This window comes from Meriones unguiculatus, chromosome 1 (genome assembly GCF_030254825.1).
Source record: "Meriones unguiculatus strain TT.TT164.6M chromosome 1, Bangor_MerUng_6.1, whole genome shotgun sequence".
Lineage (NCBI taxonomy): Eukaryota > Metazoa > Chordata > Mammalia > Rodentia > Muridae > Meriones > Meriones unguiculatus.
Genome location: NC_083349.1, coordinates 49,348,301 through 49,371,388, shown reverse-complemented (window position 1 = coordinate 49,371,388; position 23,088 = coordinate 49,348,301). Strand labels below are relative to the sequence as shown.

Sequence of the window (23,088 nt, the reverse complement as noted above, 5' to 3'; positions counted from 1 at the left end):
AAAACTCTTATGGCTGGGGTTGACCACAACATGAGGAACTGTATTAAAGGGTTGCTGCGGTAGGAAGATGGAGGAGAGCCACTGCCCTGAAGGTAGTAGCTTGCTCTGCCTTCACCTTCCTCTCTGCCGCTTGTCTACCATGTGAGACCCTGGGTTCCCCCACACTCACTGAGCGATGCTCTGCTTCAGTACACAAAGGTCCCAAGGCAGGGAAGCCCAGTGACTTGGACTGAAACCCCTGAAATGATGATCCGCAGTAAGCCCCTCCTCCTGCACTTTCTCAGGTATTTTGTCATAGTCATAAAAGACTAACACCTTTGACAATGAGAATCATCAGAAAATATTCTAGGCTAAGGATCGGTTACGATTATTTTAGACTTCACAGCCTAAGAGGCGAAATCAAGGATATCATATAAGCAATCTTGTTAAAAGACAGAAAAAATCCAAACTAATAATTGATTCAGTAATTGTCCATAGTAGACGAAAATGGAATGCTTTTACTTGGGGGAAGGGATAATGTTTCAATTAATTGGGATTCAAAGTCAGTGTTTTCTATCATCAGAATCGACTGTACATGTCCATCTGTTAATGCTGATTCATAATGAGATTTCACATATTTCATCTTTGAAATGTCTTTTCACACAGATAGGCACTGCCAAATGCTAATGTGTGTCCATGAGCATATGATGTTAATTGAGCACAGTCATTGCTTGGAAGGTGCTTAGAGAACTCCATTCAGTTCTTCTGCCTTGCCTCTGGCATGCCTTTACGTTTGCCACTTCCAACTGCAGAGTAGGTGGGACCTCCTCTGTTGAGCTTAAATCAGTTATAAAGTATGAAAATTGTATTTGACTTGCATCAGGGTCCGTGAATGTGCAGCTGGATCTGTAATTGCAGCTCTGAAAACAGAGCCCCTGCCCGTTGGTGTGGAATCCGAGGTCTTGCTTCTTGTTTCAACTTCTGTCAGCACAAGAAATAGAGAAAACAGCTTGACATTACATGTCAAAAACAACATTAGTCTTATTGAAATGAGTTTGCCGAAGTATAAATTAGACAGAAATGCCATTTTTGTCTTGTAATTTTGGTTGAGTTCATTAAGAAACATTATCAAGTCTGTATGAAAGTTCAGTTTCAAAACTACTTAATGTGCAGCAGGAATAGTGGGTGGTAGTCTGTCTCACTCAAAACAAATTTAGTCTTGGCCCTGAGCTAAAAAAAAAAAAAAATCATAATAACTTATTACCATAGCTTAGCAATCGGCCTGCTATGTGGCAGAAAAGAAAAACACTAAGATTCTGTTCTGAAAAAAAAATTATCATGGATCTAATGCTGTTTAAAGCATCAAAGGTGAGGAGATTTCACCATGAACAAAACTACTTCAGTGTAATATGCTCAGTCCAAATAGTCCACACAAAACACCTGCTGATAAGTAACACAGCAGAGAGTCATGGGTTTAGAAAGCCATACATTTTCCCGAGCTATGTCACTCATTCTTTTCTTCTCTTCAGAACAGGTGTTTGTACAACTATTTGTGGACAGTTCTCCTTTGGGTTATCGGAACTAATGTCCTCTTAACTTTTCTGACAATATTATCACCGGTGATTTTAAAATACAGCTTGTTCACGGAGGTTAATACTTAAGTTATTTAAAATGCAGGATTGAGTCTTCAACGAAATAATAACTACTGCATCAGTTCCATCTCTTGATGCACCAAGAGGCAAGGAAACTCTCAGCCACTTGCCTGATCTTAGTTTACACTTGAAGCTGCTTCCAATATTCTTGGGTTTACCACCAATTATTTTGCCAAAAAGCTAACAGTATTAAATTATTTTCTTTCTGTGGATAATTTCTTCAACATCTACAATCAAACACAATTTAATTTATTCACTATCAGTGCACTGCTTTCATTTCTTGAGAAATAAATGAGCTATTCAGAAAATTATTTTAGATATAGGATCATTTTCTCTTTTTGTGTATGTGAAGAAAACCCACAAAAATAGGTTGAAGCTACCTTTACAGGTTTTTGGACTGTTGCTTACCAGTGTAGCGGGAATAATGTGATTATTTTTTTAATCTAGTACTAAAGATGTATCTTACATTTTAAGACAGCTATAACTTAATGTTTTACATTTCAAATAACAGCCATTCACACTCAACTGCACATACATACTACTTGAAGTCCATTGTCTTTGATATGACCGATGTGAAGTCGTAATTTCACTAAGCATTTACTATGTTACCATGAGAATACCATGAGACTTCTATCACCTAGCAAGTAACAGTTTAGATATATTTGTAATATATGTATGAAAAGGATTTATTTGAAGAGCAAATGAGAATGAGACAAAAACAAATCAAATGGGCACAGTTCATTAATACAGAGTATGCAGAAGAAATCCAGATTGTCGGTGAACATACAAAAGACAGCCTCCCTGGTTAGTGCATTGTGGCATGCATCCCACCTTAGTACCAAAACAATCCTTGTTCTAGGTCAAGAACTCTGTGGCTCAGGATTTTGGACAGGTTACACGACGGACAGCGTGCCTCTACTGTGTCTGAGACCTCAGCTGAAAGACTCAAAAGCTGAATGACAACTTTAAAAAGGTCTGAAGTATCTTAACTCACAAGGTTGTGGTCTGATGTCAGTGTAGGCTGGAGCTGTTGGCCAAAAACCCTGTTAGCTTCTGCAAATGGCTTGAGAGTCTTCAGAACAGCTTGGCTGGGTTCCAAAATCAAATCTCTCAAGAGAACCAGGCCTAAGTTGTGTCATCTTTATGATCTAGCTTAAAAGTCACATTTTGTCAGTTTTGCCTTAATTATAGATGTTTCTAGATACAAAGCACAAGCATATACTGTCAGTGACTCTTGGCAGAGAAGATGTTAAAGTCGCTCTTAAGAAAAGAGGTAGATAGGGGTTATTGCTACAGCTATTCGGGAAGTTAAATATCTGCTAATAATTTATCATGTACAAGATTTGTAATTCCTTTCAGTTTGTTCATTCCTTGGTAAAGAGAAGGTGGAAGAAATAATTTGAAAATAAGAACAGTATGAAAAAATACCATTATTTTTAACTATGAGAAAATCTCGATCTAAAATGACCTTCTTTCTGCTCAAACTGTTGTTAACTTGAGTGTCATAGTTGCTAACAATCATGGCGTAGTAGCAACCAGCACCTTCATGTGTTTCCACAATCTAGACAAAAACATCCAATTTGCAACTTCAAAAGGAGGTGAGAAGCATAGAAAAGCAACAGAGCCTCACAGAAAACATTGTGAGAGAAAAGATAAAACAGGAGATTATAAGGGACATAGCAGACAGTAACCTGCCACACTAAACAGGAGTACATAGAAAGGGAAAGAAACTTACACAAAAATGAAGGCTCTCCAGAAGCAAAGACTGCATTTTTTTTTTTTACAATCAAGCAATAAGCTACATGAGGCAGACTCTGAGAAATTACCCAGGGCCACCATTCTGTGGGACTGTCTATTACACGAGTCAAGCAGGGAAGAAATCCCATGGGGAACTTTACAATTAAAACTCCTCTGCTATTAAAAGAAAAAAAAGTACAGAATACTGTCACAACCAAGTCTCCAAACTCCAGAGATCCCACCTCACCCTCTAAAAACAGGAGACCCAGAGAACTACAGGAACACCCCAACTGAGGGGTGGGGGCGGCCCCAAGCTGAAAGTGATTGGAGCAAGAATACTCACTTTACAGCCAAAGACACGGGCAGTCTAAGTTCGAGAAGGATGAAAATATCCAGCTCCACAGGTAAACATTAGTCAGGGAAGGCCCACACAGAGTTTTGGATGTTGAAACACTCGTGGGGAAAGAAGGACCATCCAACGTGCTTGGGAAACCAAAGCTGACCTGATTACAAACACTCTAGAGTAATATACATGCATGCCAAAGGCTGGAAAACTCCTAAGAGAGTGCTGACCATTGCTGAGACCAGGGCAGAAACCCAACCCCACAGGCAGCCTGTGCATCTGCACTGGCTACTTCCTGCCAAGCAGATGCAGATAAAAATGCAGTTGTATTAATAGCTGAAAAATTAGACTTCAAACTATCCATCAAGAAGGTATAACAACTCTAACACATACACACTGAATATAAGCTTACACAAAATAGTCTCAGAGAGCAAACACTTCTGAATGGAAAGGCACAGATTAACATCAACACATTAATAAAAAGTAACTTCACCACTTCATACTCACCAATAGAAAAGTCATCTAGACCAAAAGATGTCAAGAGAAACATCAGAGTTAAATGATACCATAAATCAGAAATACTTAACATGCATCTAGGGAATAGTCTATTCAGACTGTAGAATACATATTTTCCTCATCAGCCCATGCAATATTTTCTAAAATGGAGCATATTTTAGAGGACAAAGCAGATCTTAACAAATACACCAAAACTAATATAATTGCCTATACTCTAAACTTTATCTGATCACAATGAACTAAAATCAGAAATTAGCAGCAAGGAAAACTTCAGAAATTACAGAAATGTATGCTGAGGAAACAACACGCAATTGAACAACAAAAAAATTCATCAAAGAAATCAAGAGGGACGTTTAAACATTTCTCGAATTAAATGTGAACGACAATAAACTAGAACATTACCTAGAATTGAAAAAGGTCTAAGGAAAAAAAATTATAGCTATAAATGTCAACATTAGCAAAGAAGAGAAATTGCAAATAGGTCTTATGAAACAAGACCAAGCCGTACACAGACTCAGGAGATGAAAGGAAATAATAGTAATCAGAGACAAAAATGAGTGTAACAGAAACAAAAACAGCAATACAGAGAAACAGAGAAACAAAGAGTTGGTTCTTTGAAAAGATAAACAAGATTGACAAAGCCTTTGCTAAGCGGGGGAGGGGGGAGCATCTAAAGTGATAAGGTTAGAGACAAAAAGGAAGACATTCCAAAAATTCAGAAGATCATTATGACCTATTTGAAAACTTATGTTCCAATAAATTTAAAAATCTAAAAGATGGGTACATTTTTTTCAATTTATGTTAGCTACCAGAACCAAACCAAAAAGATATAAACAAATAGGTCTATAACCTGTGATGAAATTGATGCATTTATAAAAAATAGAAGTAAATAAACAAGTTCAGGCTGAGATGGGTTCACTGCAAAGTTCTGTTAGATCTTTAACAAACTAACACCAGTGCTTCCTACACTATTTCATAAAACAGAACAGGAAAGGAGGCGACTAAACCCATATTTTACTAGTATTTCCTTCCTAGCAAAACCAGGTAAAGAAACAAAACAGAGAAAAGAAAATTATAGGCCAATCTTGTTATTGAACTAAAATGAAAATGGCTGCAATAGCAGACAGGCAAACCAGATTCAACATTGCATTAAAAATTATAATCAAGTTGGCTTAGTTTCAGGATTTCAAGGATAGTTCAATGCATGCAAATTAATGAATATAGTGTGTCAAGGATGTTATTCATATGAACCTACCCACAAATGCACAGAGGACTTTTTCAAACCCAACATCCCTTCATGATAAAACCCAAGAAGAAATAGGAATGAAAGGCACACACCTTAATGTAATAAAGGCTATACACAATAAACCTACTAAAATCCCATTCAGACTAGCTTCAGATAATTAATAATTACAGTTTCTTGAAATAAACTAAAGCAAGGAAGTAAAGGTCTCAATAAGGGATATTTTTAAGAAAGAAGTTAAAGAAAACTACTGGAAAATCCAATGACCTTCATTACTCCTTTCTCCTTTCTTTCTTCTTGCTCCTTACTCCTTGTTCATGGATTAGGAGAATTCATACTGAACAAATGTTTTATCTTACTGAAAGCACTACAGATTGAGTCTATTCCAAGGACAGCTTTCACAGAAATAGAATAAAAATTATAAAAATTCACATGGAACATAAAAAACCCTGAATAGCCAAAGCAATCCGGAGCAAAACCCAGTGTTGGAAGTAGCACCATGCCTGATTTAAATGTATACTTTATAGCAATAACAACTTCAAACAACATGCTGTTGGCAATAAACGGAACTGTAGATCACTGGTGTAGAGCAAAGCACTCTGAAATAATCTCACACAACTGAAGCTGCCTGGTTTGTGACAAAAATTGTCAAAGAACTACATTGGAGAGAAGATGGGCTCTTCAACATATAGTGTTAGGAACTGAACACCCAGCTCTACAAGAATTAAACCGAATTTTTTTTTCTCGCTTTGCATAAAAAATAATTTCAAATTTATTGAATACAATAAATTTACTGGCAAACCAGGAAAAAACAAAACAAAACAAAACAAAAAAAAAACAAAAAACTGGAAAACACAGAAGATGGAGGTGGGGCCAGTACTTCCTGAATAGGATTCCAACTGCTCACAAGTGAAACAAAGCCTTGACTGATGGGATTGCATGAAATTGGAAAACTTCTGCCCAACAGAACAATTAATTCAGTGGAAAGAGGGCTCACAGGATAGGAGAAAATATGTTCTGGTTGACAGAGGATTAAAAGCTACAGTGTATAAAGAACTTAAAAATTACACGTCTGAAAAAAATCAAGCAAGTCAGTCAGTGAACGGACTAATAAAATGAACAGCTGAAAAGAAGAAACACAGATTGACAACATCCTTAGCCAACAGGGAAATAAAAAGTAAAATACCACGGAGAGTCCAACCCAGCCGCGACCATCAGCATATACAACAGTATATGCTGGAAAGGATGTGGAGAGGGGAGTGGGACCAAGTATAACACTGCTAGTGGGAATGTAAATTAATTCAGCTACTTTGAAAATCAGCGTGCAGATCCCTCAGTAAAAAATAGAGCTAATATATGGCTTGTTTGCACCACCCCTGGGTATATGCTCAAAGGACCCCAAATCAACACAACAGAAACTTGAACATCTGTATTTATTGCAGCACTATTCACAGTTGGAAAGTTGCGGCATCAGTCTAGGTGTCTGTCAAAAGTTAATGGACAAATAAATTTTGGAAATATATACTTCATGGAGTTTTATTCAGCCATCAAGAAAAATAAATTTATATTGTTTGTAATAGAGTACAACCAGAAATCATCATAGTAAGTAAAGTAAGACCCAAAAAAAAAGATCCCATGTTTTCTCTCTCTGTCTCTCTCTCTCTTTCACACACACACACACACACACACACACACACACACCACATATACATGATTTTATATATATATATATATATATATATTTATGTATATATATGATGTTACTGTTAAATTAAATGGAAATACTGGGAGAAGAAAACAAGGAGGGTGGGGTAGGAAGCATCAAAAACATGGTATATGGTCATGAAAAAGTCTTAATGAAACTCATCGCTATCTATAGTACATACAGGGTGATAAACCACCACAACAAGGCAAATCTGATTTCAAAGTAATCCTTAGGATTAGACAATAAAGTATTATTTGGGCACAAAAAAAAAACAATTAAGTTTATTAGGGTATGAAACACTTACTTAACCTTGCTCACTGTGCCTTAGAAAGCAGCCCAATGCCATGTCCAAATATTCACAAACAAGTCCGCTGTCTTTGCTATGAGGGCTTAAATGCTACCGAGCACACTGAGCACGCCGTAGCTTTTTTTCTGTACTCTCATTGTCTTTGAGAGTTGGACAAGAGAGGCGGAAGAGAACGACAAAGTTGTGGGTGTTGGGTGGGAAGCGGTGGGAACCTTGTCTGATCTTAAAAAGCCAAACGACGTTTTACTTAAACAGAACTTTCCAGTATACAAGCTTTCCTTCCATGAGTTCAGTGATAGGCTGATATTGAAATTTGTTTACATGAGCTGTATATGCTTTATGTGACCATATTCTTACCAAATCTATTAGAATAAGGTTTTTATTTTCCCAAAAGAAAATTACCATTTTATGTTACTTACCAAAGCTAACTCCATAATACAATACTACAAATATGAGTGATTTTGTGCTTACTTGCTGTCTAAATAATATTCATGTAATGTCAATTATATAGATAGTTGTATAGTACATGGCAGAAGATCTGCACATGTTTCACACAGTTGGGTTGCTGTATATACTGTTACGTGGATTTCATAATCACACTCTGAATTTGGTACCCGACGCTATTGAAAAAGGCCGAGGATGGACCCACTCGCATAAAACAGAGAGTGCGTGTTTTTCCAGCCAAGCTTGAGTAAAAGGCAGATCCGCGCTTCCTGCCACTTCATTGGACACTCATAAAAGGTTATTAACTTGGAATTACTAATGGAATATAAACACTAGGTTTACAAATTATGTCTTAACTCTCTCACAGAGACATGGACTTATCTACGCTGCATCATTCCATTTCTCAGTACGCATTGCTTGAAATAGAAATAAGCTAAGGCTTTCCATGTTCGCATTGTTTTTTTCTCCTTTTGCACATGAATCTTTATGCAAAAGGGAAGATTGTTGCTGAGTGAAAAGCCAGAGTGTAAACCAGTTTTCACTTCAGGCGTCTCTTAGCTCATGAACTCAGAATATGAAACAATTACTTATTTGAAGATTCTGTTTAAATAGAAATCCAATTTCACATTTAAGTAAACAAAAACAGAAATTCTCTGTTCTTAATTTAACTCACTGAACAACATGAATGTGTATATTCTATTGAACATAAAAACCACATTTTTTCTGCTAGCTTGTCTTTTGCTGTGAGTTAAATGAATACACTTATTCAACTGAGTTGATAATCTACTTGTTTCAAATTACAAATGTGTGTTTTTATGGAAACAATGCTTTAATCTTTCTCAAGTTTATATACATTGAGGTTTATTTATCATTAATAAAGTAGAACTACTAATGATTCTTACAAATAAAATAGAAAACAATACAGCTGGATGGAAGCAAAAATTTATTTATGTTGGAAACTGTTTACTGAGGGAAAAAAGTCGATGTAGGATACTAAAGGGGATTTCAGGGGTACACAGTTGGTGGTCCTCTCTGACGTGTAATTCTATGGTTTTTTAAGATTTTTTTTTACATGTTTGTGTACTATATGAATGCAGCGCCAACTGAGTCCAGAAGAAGGACATCAGATCCCTAGAACTATAGCCTTGTGAGGTATGTGTGTACTGGGAACCAAACAAAACAAAAAGAGCTCTTCAGTTCTAAGCTGATCCATCTCTCCAGCCCCTGATCCCATAACTTTGCATCTCACTTCAAAACCTTGTGTCTTTTCTTACTTTTTTATGGCCAAGTATTGAAAGTCATTTCCAAATTATTTTAAATGTTTTCTTTTATTTTCAAGGCGGGAGACTGCTCTGTTGTAGTGCAGATGTCATGTGTCTTATTCGTAAATGGAATGAAAAAGAAAGGGAAGGGTGTCAATCTGTATGCTGAGAAAAGATCTTCCTGTGACCATGCGAAAAGAAATGGCAGAGAAGAAGGGAAAGAGAGAGAGAGAGAGAGAGAGAGAGAGAGAGAGAGAACATTGAGTTTTTTAAAAACTTATAGACACTTTGAGAAGGGAATTTGAAGGGGCTGATACCTGGCAAAACTTTGAGGAAAGCAAGAATGGGGTGACTTGGTTTTGTAGTAGAAGAAGGCAGGGAGCAAGAGTATTGCATCACATGGCAACCAGCCAGAACAGCATGTTTGCAGTGAGGACCAGGAGCTGGGGTGGGGCTAGTCAGGATGGAACACAAAAAACTGAGGGTGGGACTGGCCGCGTCAGAAAAGACTCGGACAGTAACCCAGTTTTGTTGTGATTTTCCTGTCATCCATGAGACTGGCTCCCGTTCACGGTAAGCCCCTGAAGTGATCTGTCTCTTACTCAAGGTGTGCAGCTGGATCGTCACAGTTTGACGTTTGAATAATGAAACGGTTTTGAAACTTGGCCTCCCAGCTGGAGATCAGACTGAGCCGACACACAGAAAGTATTAAGTTCATTAAGACGGAAAAGCAGAGGGAAAAATCTATGCTTCTGCCTCTGTAAACCATAAATCATTGATCTGGATTATACCGTAGAAAGTTGTTCACTGTGTTCCAGGGTTTAGAGGCGCTGCTGCATTAGAGTCAAATTATACACAACTGTGATTAATAGCAGATACCCGAACCAAGTGTACGTGGGAGTACTTTTTGAAGATGTAGTACATTCCTGAACTTATAAATAAGAAGCAAACCCCTTTAGGCTATGATCTTTTCACATCTTTCTGAGAGGAGGCAGGACAATTTCTTCATTTTCTTCCTCCTTGGTTCTCAACACTGAACCTCCTTTAGAGGTCCTCCCTATGGCTCTCTCACTCTGTTCTCCTCCTGTGACAACCACTGTTATTTTCACTTGTCCCTGTTCTTTTCCAGGGATGTAAATAACAAATTGCGAATCTTCACAATACCCCTTTAAGCTGGGTCATACCAATATTTAGCAAGCATAGGATCTGGACTTGAATGAGATGAAAGATATATTTATCACATTATATTGTTACACAGTATTTTTCTTGGGCTCAGAAATGCAGGTGCAGTTAACCCTATGGTTGGCAGTGATAGTTAAGATGAGAAATTGAGGAAAATAATAAAACCTTACAGTAAATATTGATAATTCAATATGATGATAAAGTAGAAACAAAACAGAAATGATAAAAAATGAATAGTATTCCCTACTGTGTATTAATTTTGTTATTTTAAAACATTGAAAAGAAAAAGCTGACCTGAAACTCAAAAATTATTGTGTTTTTCATCAAATTGAAAAGTTTATAATTTATAAAAGTATAATTATTTCAACATAAATAAAATCCTGTAGGATTACATTAAATGAAGGCTAGTGCCACTTACAATTTTTGCTCCTTATTTCAGTTTATTTGGTTTGGCTTTAGCTGAGCATTGTGGGTAGTTTGTAAACAGAAGAGGAGCTTGTGGGTCTGAAAAATTCAAAGTGAACATATTTTTTTAGTAGCTCCTTCTACCAGATTCTGACATTTTGCCTCAACAACAAAGATTCCAGGTCCTAGCAAACAACAAAAATGTTGTTTTATGATTTCTAAGACTATGAAAGTTTTGAATTAGAATATTAATTCTCTTAAGTCTCAGTACAAAGTATCTCTGCATATTATATATATGTAAATATATAATATCTGTATGAAAATGAGATGTGACATGTAATAAATTTTTTATTGTTTTGTATTTTAGAACAACTATATTACTCATGAATGGCATGGCCTGAAGTAATTAAATGGCTAGGCTAGGAAGAATGGCTGTAAAATATGCATGATATTCTGTGACATTTTGTATAATAGCATAAACAATGCTGTTTCCCATCTGAAACTCAGCACTTTTCCTACAGAAGAATGATGGCATAATACTCTAAAAAGTTCAGAATGCATGGAAATAAAGAAAGCATTTTCCAATCATTTTACTGTGGTTTGCTGACTTACAGTATATGCTCTAAAAGGAGAAACAGAAAGCCACTACATTTAGATTCTGAAACCCCCAAATAAAAATTCCTGAGGATGAAATTGTCAGTTACCAGGATGAAACTATTTTATATCTTGGTTCAAAATCCAACCTTCACACTAGTAAATGTTTGGTTATAATGGCTAGGTACATGGTGGGCTTACAGTAAACACTGCTTAAATTAACTAACCCCTTCATTATACCAGAAAACAGTTTCTTCAGCTGAAAGTGGTGTGTGTGTGTGTGTGTGTGTGTGTGTGTGTGTGTGTTTTATAATGGTGTGCTTAGAACTGTTGCCATAGAAACAATCGACTGTCATTTTAACTTCAAGGAACCTTCAGATGGAGAACAGTGAGGAATGAGTTTGCGATTCAGTGATTGTAAGTCATAAAGCTTTATGATTGAGCCAGTTGCATCTATACGGCTAAATTCTCTTTCACCTTGGTCCCTGGACAATGGAAGAAAAGAAGCAAAGAGGTAATAGAAGCAAGAATCAGAAATGTAAATGTCTTTTTATCCTAGCAGATTATTCTTTATAATTACAGATGTAGGGAGTAAGAAAAAAAGACAAAAAGAAACAAAGAAACAAAAACACTTTTCCCTGATGTCTGGGGGCTAAAAGAGGATTCAGGTCACTACCCATGCCTGGCAACTGGCTTAGTTTGGGCCTTCCCAGTGCCAGGGCGGTTAGAATAGAATCTGTCCAGTGTGGACAGATCACTTGCTCAACCACGAAAACCTAAGAACTTGCTCCTAAAAATCTGCCTCAGTTATTTGCATCTCCACTAGGAGAAAATTAAGATGAAGTCATGATCAATTAAGTGGTATTCTAGAATAATCTAGAGGTGCTTCTATGTTCTTTTCCTCACCTTCAAGCAGCATGTAAGGTGCTGGCTGTTAGAATCCCACATCTAGGAAGTATGTAGATAAATTGGTCCTGCTAGATCGGAATCTTATTTCCTGTGAACGTCTTCTAAATGCTTCTAAAATTCAACTCATAGTCTTAAAAAACATCTGTGCATATCAAAGAAATATAACTTACATTCTAAATGTTGTTATTTGGGTAAGAGTATTCTCATCAATCAGGCTAGTATAGAAATAGCTTAATCCTAACAATTTTCAAAAAAATACAACCTCAAGTGATCCTACTATAAAACAAAGAAATTCATTTATGGTGACACTTATTTTTAATGACATATACACTTAATTATGGAATAGAGTTAACATTAAGAAAAGCAGCCAAGTATGGTGGCACATGCCTACAGCACCAGCACTTAGGAAGCTGAGTCAGGAGTATCACAGTTTGAGACTACCCTTTGGTGATAGGAAAATTACACAAAATACAGAGTTTTGTCCATTTCCAAAGACAAGTGACTAAATCTTCACCCTTCTAAAGCAGATTTCTTTCTGGGAAAAAAAAATGACAATTTACAATAGATTTTCAAAAGTATTATCCCCCCAAACAACAACAACAACAAAACTTTGGCATGCATAATGACCCCCTAAGTGCCTACTTGTTTTGTTTTTATCTTCTGTCTGAGACACAAAGTCAGAAGATATTTTTCATGTGATATTATTCTGTGTCGGAGCATCAGGATGTTAGCGGCTGGAATGTAACTCAATGGTAGAGCATATGCTTAGCAAGTGAAAGGCTCAGGGTTGGCTCCTGGGTATGTGTGTGTGTGTACATGGACATATAATTACATACGAACACACAAGAGATTTTCAGAGACATCCCAAAAGCCTTTTAGAAATCAAATTCCAGTGTGTTTTTTGCAATACTCTTTTTGTGCTAGCTATCACATTAAGTACTTTCTATTATCTAATCTCATGTTTTAACAGGGCTTTAAGGCAAGGACTATTACTATTCTCATTTTACAAGCAAGCAGATGCTGAGAGAGATTAAGTAACTTGAGTAAGGTCATACAGATGTCAGAACCAAACTCAAACCCAGACTTTTCTGGCTCCAGAGGTGCCTCTCAGGATAAAAGAAATATTTCCCCAGGGAACTCCTACATAGCTCTAACTGCTGAAGTCTGTCATCAATAAACTGTAGATTTATTGCTTGCCAAAAGTCCTTCTGAAACTGTGCTTCCAGGCTTAATGACTGCTCTGCCTATGGAGTTCAAGCGCACACTCAATTTATTCCAGGTGAAGTGAAGGAAGACCGCTCCTGTGATGGCTTTACACAAAAGGAATGACTCAGGAATGGTAAATTGTCAAGCTCTGTACTGGCTTGGTGTGGGAACTATTTATGGAAACTTGGCCTTTTGGTTCTATTTCTACATCCTTTTTAAGTCCTGAAAGATCAGCCATCCTGGTTAAGATACCATTATCTTTGTGTATCCACAGAGCTGGAAGGCCTGATCTTAGGAGCTGAATCAGTACAGTGCACAAACTTTCTCTTGAATTCAACATAAAAGTAAAAACAATAAGTAAATCAAGAGCATCTTCCCTTGATCAGAGGTTAAATAGATACAAATTGCCCTCCTAATTTCCACTGTCCATGAGCTATATGGTGGACATTAGCAGTGCTCTGTAATTAGCTTCAAGCAACAAACTTGTGGTAGGAAGTTGAGGCTTTGAGCAGATATTGGGAATGAACACAAAGTAGTAGTGAGGATAGGTACTTTATCATCAACATTAGCATGCCCAAAGTGTTGATGCCAGGTGAAGAAGATGGCAGTGGAAAGCAGAACCAATTCCATACGAGACACTTTCCCTCAGCATACTTCAGAGCCCATGAATTTGATCTTAAGATATTAATCTCTACTATTCACGAGAGTTACTGGATTTTGCTTGGGTGCTTTTTCTAAAAGACACCAGAAAAGCATATACTTAATACAATTTCATTCAAGGTCCCATCAAGAAAGACATTATCTTTGAAAGCATTTTACTGCAATGGTTTGCTGCAAGGCCACTTGCCAAGTCATGGAAGGGTTAAAGCAACCAGTGGAAGAAGCTGTGGCATCCAGGGACTAGGGACAGTGGATAGCCGTTAACACCAGTAAGCATAAGTGTGTGCAGAAAAGGTAGCTAGAGTCCTAGGAGGGTTGGAAACAGGAGGAGAAAGCAACCTGAAAGGAACTGAGTGGCAGAAGTATCCACAGTGCCAGCAGCTGGCAAAGTAGACCAAACGGGAGGAATCTAGATTCATCCATATCCCAACTCATTCTACACTGGCAGGTTCCCCTCCCTTGTTTCTTACTGGCCTACGGCTTCCAGACACCAGAGCTGGAGGCAACGCAGATTCTAGAGGGTCAGCGGCCCTGGCTGCAGAGCTGCACTGAAGGCAAAAGTGGCTGTGGTACATTTCTGGTTTCTAACTGTTTAAATACAAGAGGGAAGGAGGAAAAAAACACTTGATTACCTGCATAAATATTAAAACATCATACAATATTAAGAAACAAGTAAGACCTAAAAATAAGTTACATAGTATGCAGTAAGTGAAAAAAATCTCTGTATTATATATCATTAAAACTCAGGTTACTACCATGAAAAATAAAATAGCCCAACTAGGAAAGTGAGGTTAGCAGTTTCCAAAACAGAAAATACATGTAAGCTCCTAGGTATGTGAGAAATATTCAGTCTTGTTATATTAAAACCAAAATAAGATGTCTTTTTCTTTCATACTAGAGAAAATAAAATACAATCAAGGGTATAATAAAATGTGTCTTTCATGTATCATTAAAGGAACTATAAATTGGTATAGCTTTCTAAAAATTAACAGTCATTCTTCTTCAAGTCTGAGGAGTATAATTAGAAACATGGATAAAGATCTATAAATAAAAATATGTATAAAGGCTATGATAGAAGGAAAAAGAAACAAGGACAAACATTAAGGCAATGATGACATTCATTTCAACATTGAAAATTACATTCACATGGAGGCCTTCTGTCATATAGCCAATGAAGGCTTGGTCTACAAAAACCATGTGTCTAACATGATCACAGTCCTCTTTGAGAAGAAACAGGAAGATGGAGAGGAAAAGTATTATCAGAACATTAATTGTTTCTCAGTGTACTGACGACACAGTAATTTTTCATGTTATACTCTTATGACCCTATCAAATGTAATATGAGGATGTCTTCATTAATAGCAGTTAATACCCACACAAGAATGAGTCACAGAATCTGGACATGCAAAGCCCATTTGGAAATCAATCTGGTATTTTCTCAGAAAATTAGCAATAGCGTTACCGCAGGATCCAGCTATACCACTCCTGGGCATATATCTGAAAAATGTTCAACCATACAACAAGGACATTTGCTCAACTGTGTTCATAACAGCTTTATTCATAATAGCCAGGATCTGGAAACAACATAGATGAATCTTAATGGAGGAATGGATACAGAAATTGCGGTACATTTACACAATGGAATACTACTCAGCAATTAAAATCATGAAATTTGCAGGCAAATGTTGGGAACAAGAAAAGATCATCCTGAGTGAGGTAACTCAGAACCAGAAAGACACCCATGGTATATACTCACTTATAAGTGGATATTAGCCATATAACATAGGATAAACATACTAAGACCTATAGTTCTAGAGAAGTTAAACATCAGAGAGGACCCTAGGGAAGATGCTTAATCCTCGTTCAGAGGGGCAAACAGATGGGCATCAGAAGTGGGAGAAGACAGGGAACAAGACAGGAGCCTGCCACAGAGGGCTCCTGAAAGGCTCTACCCAGCAGGGTATCAAAGTAGATACTGATACTCATAGCCAAACTTTGGGCAGAGTGCAGGGAATCTTATGGAGGAAGGGGGAGATAGAAAGACCTGGAGGGGACAGGAGCTCCACAAGGAGAACAACAAAGACAAAAAAATCAGGGCCCAGGAGGGGCTGCAGAGACTGATGAATCACCCAAAGATCATGTATGGAAAGAACCTAGACCCCTTGTTCAGATATAGCCCATGTGCAGCTCAGTCTCCATGTGGGTTCCCTAGTAAGGGTAGCAGGGACAATCATAGGCATGAACTTGGTTGCCTGCTCTTTGATCAACTTCCCCTGGGGAGCAGCCTTACTAAGCCACAGAGAAAGAGGGTCCAGACAGTCCTGATGAAATCTGATAGGTTAGGTCAGATAGTAGAGAGGGAGGACTTCCCCTATCAGTGGACAAGGAGAAGAAGAGGGAGAGAGGGTACGACTAAGAGGAGATGAGGGAAGGGGGCTACAGCCAGGACACAAAGTAAATAGATCATAATTAATGATAATTAAAAAATATATATGTTAAAATGATAGTTTCGCCTCACATTATTTATAATCTAGCTCTTAATTTTTGTGCGATTATTTAATAATAAAGTAATCACTTCTTTAATTAAAGCTTATAAAATAAAGTAGCATTCTCTATATTCAATTGATCTCTTTCCCTTGCACCAACTTCCCAAGCTAGTAAAACTCTATCAAACTTAGCTTCAAAATAATATCCAAGACTCATGAAAGATAATTCACTAAAACTTTCAGAAAAAAAAAAAATCTCAGTTTTTTCATGATCTTGAGGTAGGATACTAGGTAAATATTCATAAACAGACATAAAAGTGCTATCAATTAAAAAAGTGATAAACTTTTAAAAAAATCTTTATGGGCTGGAGAGATGGCTCAGAGGTTAAGAGCACTGGCTGCTCATCCAGAGGTCCTGAGTTTAATTCCCAGCAACCACATGGTGGCTCATGATCATCTATAGCGAAATCTGGTGCCCTCTTCTGGTGTGGAGGCACACAGGGAGGCAGAATGCTGTGTAAGTAATAAAAATAAATAAATTTTTAAAAATCTTTACATAAAACCGTGCTATTAAAAGAGTAAAAGGATGAGCGTCTGGGGAGAAAGCTCCCGTTATAAGATTTCCATCTGGAGTATATAAAGAACTACACAGTAAAAGAGTGAGTCAGACAAGCCCAAATGAAAAGGTTAGGGCCTCCTCGAAGATCTCAGTCCAAATGGATGGACACTCATAGTTTTTAATGTCAATATGCATATTGACATTTTATATATATATATATATATATATATATATATATATATATATATATATATACGTATTTATATACATACACTTACATGGATGGACATACATGCATATATCATATTTATTATATATGTAGACATGTCTATTCTATCCAAATGGAACTACTTTTGACTTCCTCTGTTGTTGTATCAAATCAAAGATTATTGCAGTAGCCATTTAGCCCAATTTCATTCATACATGCTTGTAGTCTTGTACTTTACCCAAAATTAGAGTTGTTACAACCAAAACCAAGTCATGTGCCTTTCCATCAAGGCCCAAGCAAAGCAGGTTAGTTTACAATGGGAATCAAAATAAAATGCTCTGAGGAGACATATCTCTGACTAGTGAGATAAAATAGCCATACTGTTCTCACCTGTAAATTGTCCTCATAAACTACATTTTTTTCTTAATTGCTTATTCTCTATTTTCCTGGTTCTGCATTTTAGAATCTGACTCTCTGACAATAATGAGAAAACTAAATGAGAACACCTACTTTCTCTGTCTTCTTTAAACCCCTCACATCAATATAAGAACCTAGCATAAGGTAAGCAATGCTGATGGATGAATCTTCTGTCACGAAAAACAGAAAACAGAAAGAGTGATTATCAGCCTTTTTCGTAAGAGTGCAAAACTAAAGGAATGAGTCACAGCAGGAAACTAAGAAAATTAAATTACTTAATGATAGTCATGAGTACATGCCACGTCTGTTCTTGCCCTCTCCTCCTCTCCTTTCCTGTCAACCCACATGTGCACAAATGTGCACCAAGACACACATGACACGATCATACAGTTGGAACAGATTCCCTACTTAATGACCTCTTTTCTTCACCTTTTAGACTTTTTACTCTCACCATAATCATAAAATGTCTCCTCTATTTTATATGAACACATATATATTATGCATAAATATATAAATAGATGATTTAAGATTATGTAAAATGTAAATATATATTACACTAATTATAAAGACTATATAATCCCATTGACTCACAATTAAGTGAAGATGGTGGATGGTGGCATTCAAGTAACCAGTCTTGATTCCATAAAGATTATGCACCTTCCTTTGAGCCTTGCTTTGTGATCATGTGTCTTTTTTATATCCCTTTGAGACAGAGCCTATTGTGTTCCATCTGTCCTGGAACTCACTATGTAGATTAAGATGACCACAGACTCACAGAAATCTGCCTGCCTCTGCCTCCAGAATTTTAGGATTGAAGGTATGCACGACCACCCCTGACCCTCATATGTCTTTTTTCTATATCATGATACTTAATAAATTAATAGTTTGCTTCCCAGAATATGTATATACATATTTATGTACAATGTCATACATAATTGAGATCCTTTAAAGTTAGTTCCTTCAGCACAAGAATTTTTTTTTTCAAACAAAATGGGACTGTTTTTCAGGTCTGACATGTATTTCAAAATTCAGAAACTTCACATCCTAAAGATGACATTTTTGATAAGTGAGTCTTTTGAAAATTGGATTGTTTCAGTCAGAAGTCTTACCTCCCACGCCCCATCAGACCTGGGTGTCTACGGTTAGTTGCCTTTTCTCTGTAGATACCAATTACCTTTTCAAAGGCTACCCAAAGGGATTTACCACTTGACAGTTTGTTTAAAATTTAACTAAATGAACAAATATGATGGAGGTGAGATCCAATTTGGCTGTCAACCTACTTGACCCTTTAGTTTTAGTTTAAAAAAATTGTTTCAAGCCTTCATATATACTTAGTGGCTCACAAATTGTTTGGCTGGTTGCTTTGTTTTCAGTTTTCTTAATTAAAAGATTGTTTGGTTGTGTTTTTAATTCCACAACTGGACAATCTGGGGAAATGAGCTTAATTTCTGGTACTTAACACTCTCACCTCTTCTCTTTCAGAAAACAGTAAGCATAACTCAATAGCAAGCCATAGCTTAAAAAGCAAATTAAATTAATTAAACTAAGGTCCTTCATTCTCTGAATATAACGGGGCCAACGTCAGATGAACATGTGTTTATTAAGCAGATAACGCTTTTTAATAAGGCAGAAAGTGATGTCTGGAGCAAATGGTAACTTTTACTTCTTAGTGTAAAAGAATCACTAATGTTTGAGAAGACAGTAGTTTCTGGGTTCATGCGAAACTGTATGCAGCAGGGTCTGGATTGAGACGATAAAGTCAATGTCTGAAAGTGAGAATTCCAGCTTTATTGTGGCCAACCCGCGTTACTAAACCTCTCCACATTGCCGATTTCTGGAGATTTTAAGTAAGAATATTTTAAAAACTGTAACATGTATTACCAAGACTTTGGGGAAATTCAGCATCATAGTTCTAACAATGTTTGTCAGTTATGATTCTACCAGTATTTGTAGTTTTTAACTAATGTGTGGGATTATTATTGGGCTTAAATAATTTATTGAATACCCTTTCCACCTCTGTGTACTTCGAAAGCCGCTTCTTTAACATTTGCTAAGATTCTTGAAATGTGCTCTGTTAGATCAGTAGTCTGTGTCCCAACTGTGTTCCCTAAGCCTTGCTGGGCCTTGCTGAGGAGGTGGAGCAGGGAAGTGACCTATCATATTCATGACTGGGGTGTGGTCATCTGCCTAAGAAAGTGCTACCGTGTAATAATGGAAAGGCAACAGACAAACTAAATGGTATCGAAATGTTGCAAGGGCCATAAGAGATGAAGCATTAGTCTCCTTACCTATCAAATAAAAAGAACACTCGGCCTTACAAGGTTGTGTTTATAATTGTGAGAAATGTTGTGGCAATAATTAGCAAAAGCATTCAACTCACAGTTAAATGGAAAGTATGTAAAAATCTATAATGTTGGCAGGCAGTCTGTGCCAGCAAACAGGATATGAAGCTAGAGCAGCAACTGAGAGCAGGATTTCGAGAGACTCGCTTGATACTCTAATGAACTCAAATCTTCAGCTCACTAAAAGCAATTGTGCCAACCTTAGTACACATTCTGGAGAGGTCTTAGAACAAAGAACATTTCACATTACCTTTCAGGGTGCATGGTGGGTAAGACGGGACTGCTGTAGACAGTTGGGAGTTGTGTAAAGGAATTTTGGACTTGATGACTAAAAGGAAAGATGATATTTTTAAGTTTGCTTTTTGTTTTCTCTTCCACAGTAATTAGTGAAGGCCAAAGGCAGCAACTGGCATCTGTGAGCTACTCCTCTCGCTATGCTCTGGGCCTCTTTTATGAAGCAGGCATGAAGATTGATGTCCCTTGGGCTGGCCGCTACATCACCAGTAATCCCTGCATACGCTTCATCTCCATCGATAATAAGAAGCGCAATCTAGGTCAGTACTCCTGTTATTGCCCTTAAACACAGTAACAATGGTGGCTGTAGGTTGAGGAAATGCTGTTTAATTGAGTGTTGCCATTCTGATCTGAGCAAATGTTGAACTCTAAGCCACAGGGGATAAAACTTAATGTCACATTTGCTCAGTCATGAAATACACAGTGCGACCAGAAAGGTTTCTCAGAAAATCTTTCGTCAGATGGTTTGTGTTATTGAGTTCATAAAAATAGTGTCAAAAGGTTTAAGATTTTAAAATGCCCTATGCTCTATTGCTTTAATTTGGATCACTGTATATACAAAAGTTTCTCTGCTTCTTGGTGAAATTTCTTTAGGTTATTTTTGTTTAGGCTTTTTTTTTTAATTTGGTAATTGCTTATCCTATATTTCCCAGCTAGATTAAAAAATAAATTTTACCATGCTATGAAATCTATCACTTCCATATTATTTTAATATTTATGTACATTTACCAGTGGGAAATAAATTAAGCATCAATGCCTTAGAATAAAAGATACTCCTAGCCAAACTTTGGGTAGAGTACAGGGAATCTTATAAAAGAAGGGGGAGATAGAAAGATCTGGAGGGGTCAGTACCTCCCCAACGAGGGCAACAGAGCCAAAAAATCTGGCACAGGGATCTTTTCTGAGACGGATTTTCCAACCAAGGACCATTCATGGAGATAACCTAGAAGTACCTGCTTAGATGTAGCCCATGGCAGCTCAGTCTCCAAGTAGGTTCTCTAGTAATGGGAAAGATCTTTTTTAATGGTGCCATATAACAGGTTACCTTTCTGCTAAAGATAGCTCTAAAACTTAAATTTGATTTACAAGACTATATGTTGTAGAGGTAGGCAGATCTCTGAGAGTTTCAGGCCAGCTTGGCCTTCACAGCAAGTTCCAAAACTACACACACACACACACACACACACACACACACACACACACACACGTGTGCACATGTATGCAAATGCCCAGAAGAAAACAAGGAAGGAAGGGAGAGAGGAAGAAAAAAGTATAAAAAAAAGAAGCAGAAAGAAGGAAGGAAGTCAGAAAGAAAAAAGGAGAGATTGAATCACAAGAAAAAGTAACTGATTCATTTCAGAAAAGAAAAATGAGTAGTTGAATCTGTAGGATCGTGGTGATGTCTAAGGTAAAGCCTTTCATAAATAAACTGCAGTGATCTAAGATGACGAAACTCACAAGAGGAATCATGGTTGAGTCTGTTACTGTGCTTCACTGTGCAAGGAGGCTTTCATCGGTCCATTAGTTGGAAGTCTTGCCTGATAAAATCACCAGCTAATATCTCTTGGCTTGCCAGAATTTTATGAGGGGCCTAGGCTGGAGTGTGTGTTTTTCTATCAAAGCACACAATCTAAGAAAAGTATTTCTTTTATAACTTAAAACTCCCAAAGGGCTGTGTTGCTTCTGTTAACATGATACCACATCTATGTGTGATCAGCAGTTCATGAAATGCTCTATAGCAGCCACGAACACTAGCCGTTACATGTAACCTTCTCAACTCTATGGCTGCTTTGTTCTGAGGAAATGAAAATAATCCTGATCTTCTTACGTTGTATACCATGAATTAGGCATTATCATTTGTGTATTACTTTGTAAGATAGTATATATATCAACTATATATTCAATGGTACATAACAGAAAAAAAATAGACATGTTTAAACAACATGAGGTCATTTAATGATGTGCTATGAACAAATGATCTATTTCCTAGAGTGATAAATTGGAGACATAATATACCTCTCAGTGGTAGAGATTTGTCTAACATATTCAAAGCCCTAGGTCCAATCCCGAGCACAAAATAAAATTGTGAAAAGTATTCCTAGATTGAAACCTATACCGGCCAGTATTTTTATCACTATGACAAATACCGAGAGATCAGCTTAAAAGGAAGAAAGCTTGACTCTGCCTGGTGGTTCCTAAGGCGTCAGTCCACGGTCTTCAGGTACCACTGCTTTGGGCTTGTGGTAAGGCAGAACACCATAGCACATGTTCTCTCTTATGAGCCAATTCTAGCTACTAGTGTGCGTGTGCGTGTGTGCGTGTGCGCGTGTGCGCGTGTGCGTGTGTGCGTGTGCGCGTGTGCGTGTGTGTGTGTGTGTACAGAGTCTCATTATATTACTCTGGAGGTGTAAAACTCACTATGTAGACCAGGTTAACCTGTAAATCCATAGGTATCTGCCTGCCTCTGCTTCCGGAGTGCTGGAATTAAAGGCTGCGCCACTATTTCCAGCCTGTCTTCCAATTTTATATGTGTGAATTTATGTAGGAGTGATTGTGGGTGTAGCACATGAAACTGGAAAGGGTACCGTGAGACAGAAATGGAAAACAGGATTTAAGGAGGAGACATGGGAAGAGTCTT

At 37.3% G+C, this 23,088-nt stretch overlaps 1 protein-coding gene across 3 annotated transcripts in view; it reads left to right on the top strand.

The window, feature by feature from the left end:
* Rnls (renalase, FAD dependent amine oxidase) overlaps positions 1-23,088 on the top strand; it is a 263,796-nt gene that overhangs the window by 184,875 nt on the left and 55,833 nt on the right. For all 3 annotated transcript variants that reach the window (XM_060388430.1, XM_060388426.1, XM_060388431.1), the window contains exon 5: positions 20,537-20,710. In XM_060388430.1, coding sequence (XP_060244413.1) covers positions 20,537-20,710 — 174 coding nt within the window. The remainder of the gene's footprint in view (positions 1-20,536; positions 20,711-23,088) is intronic.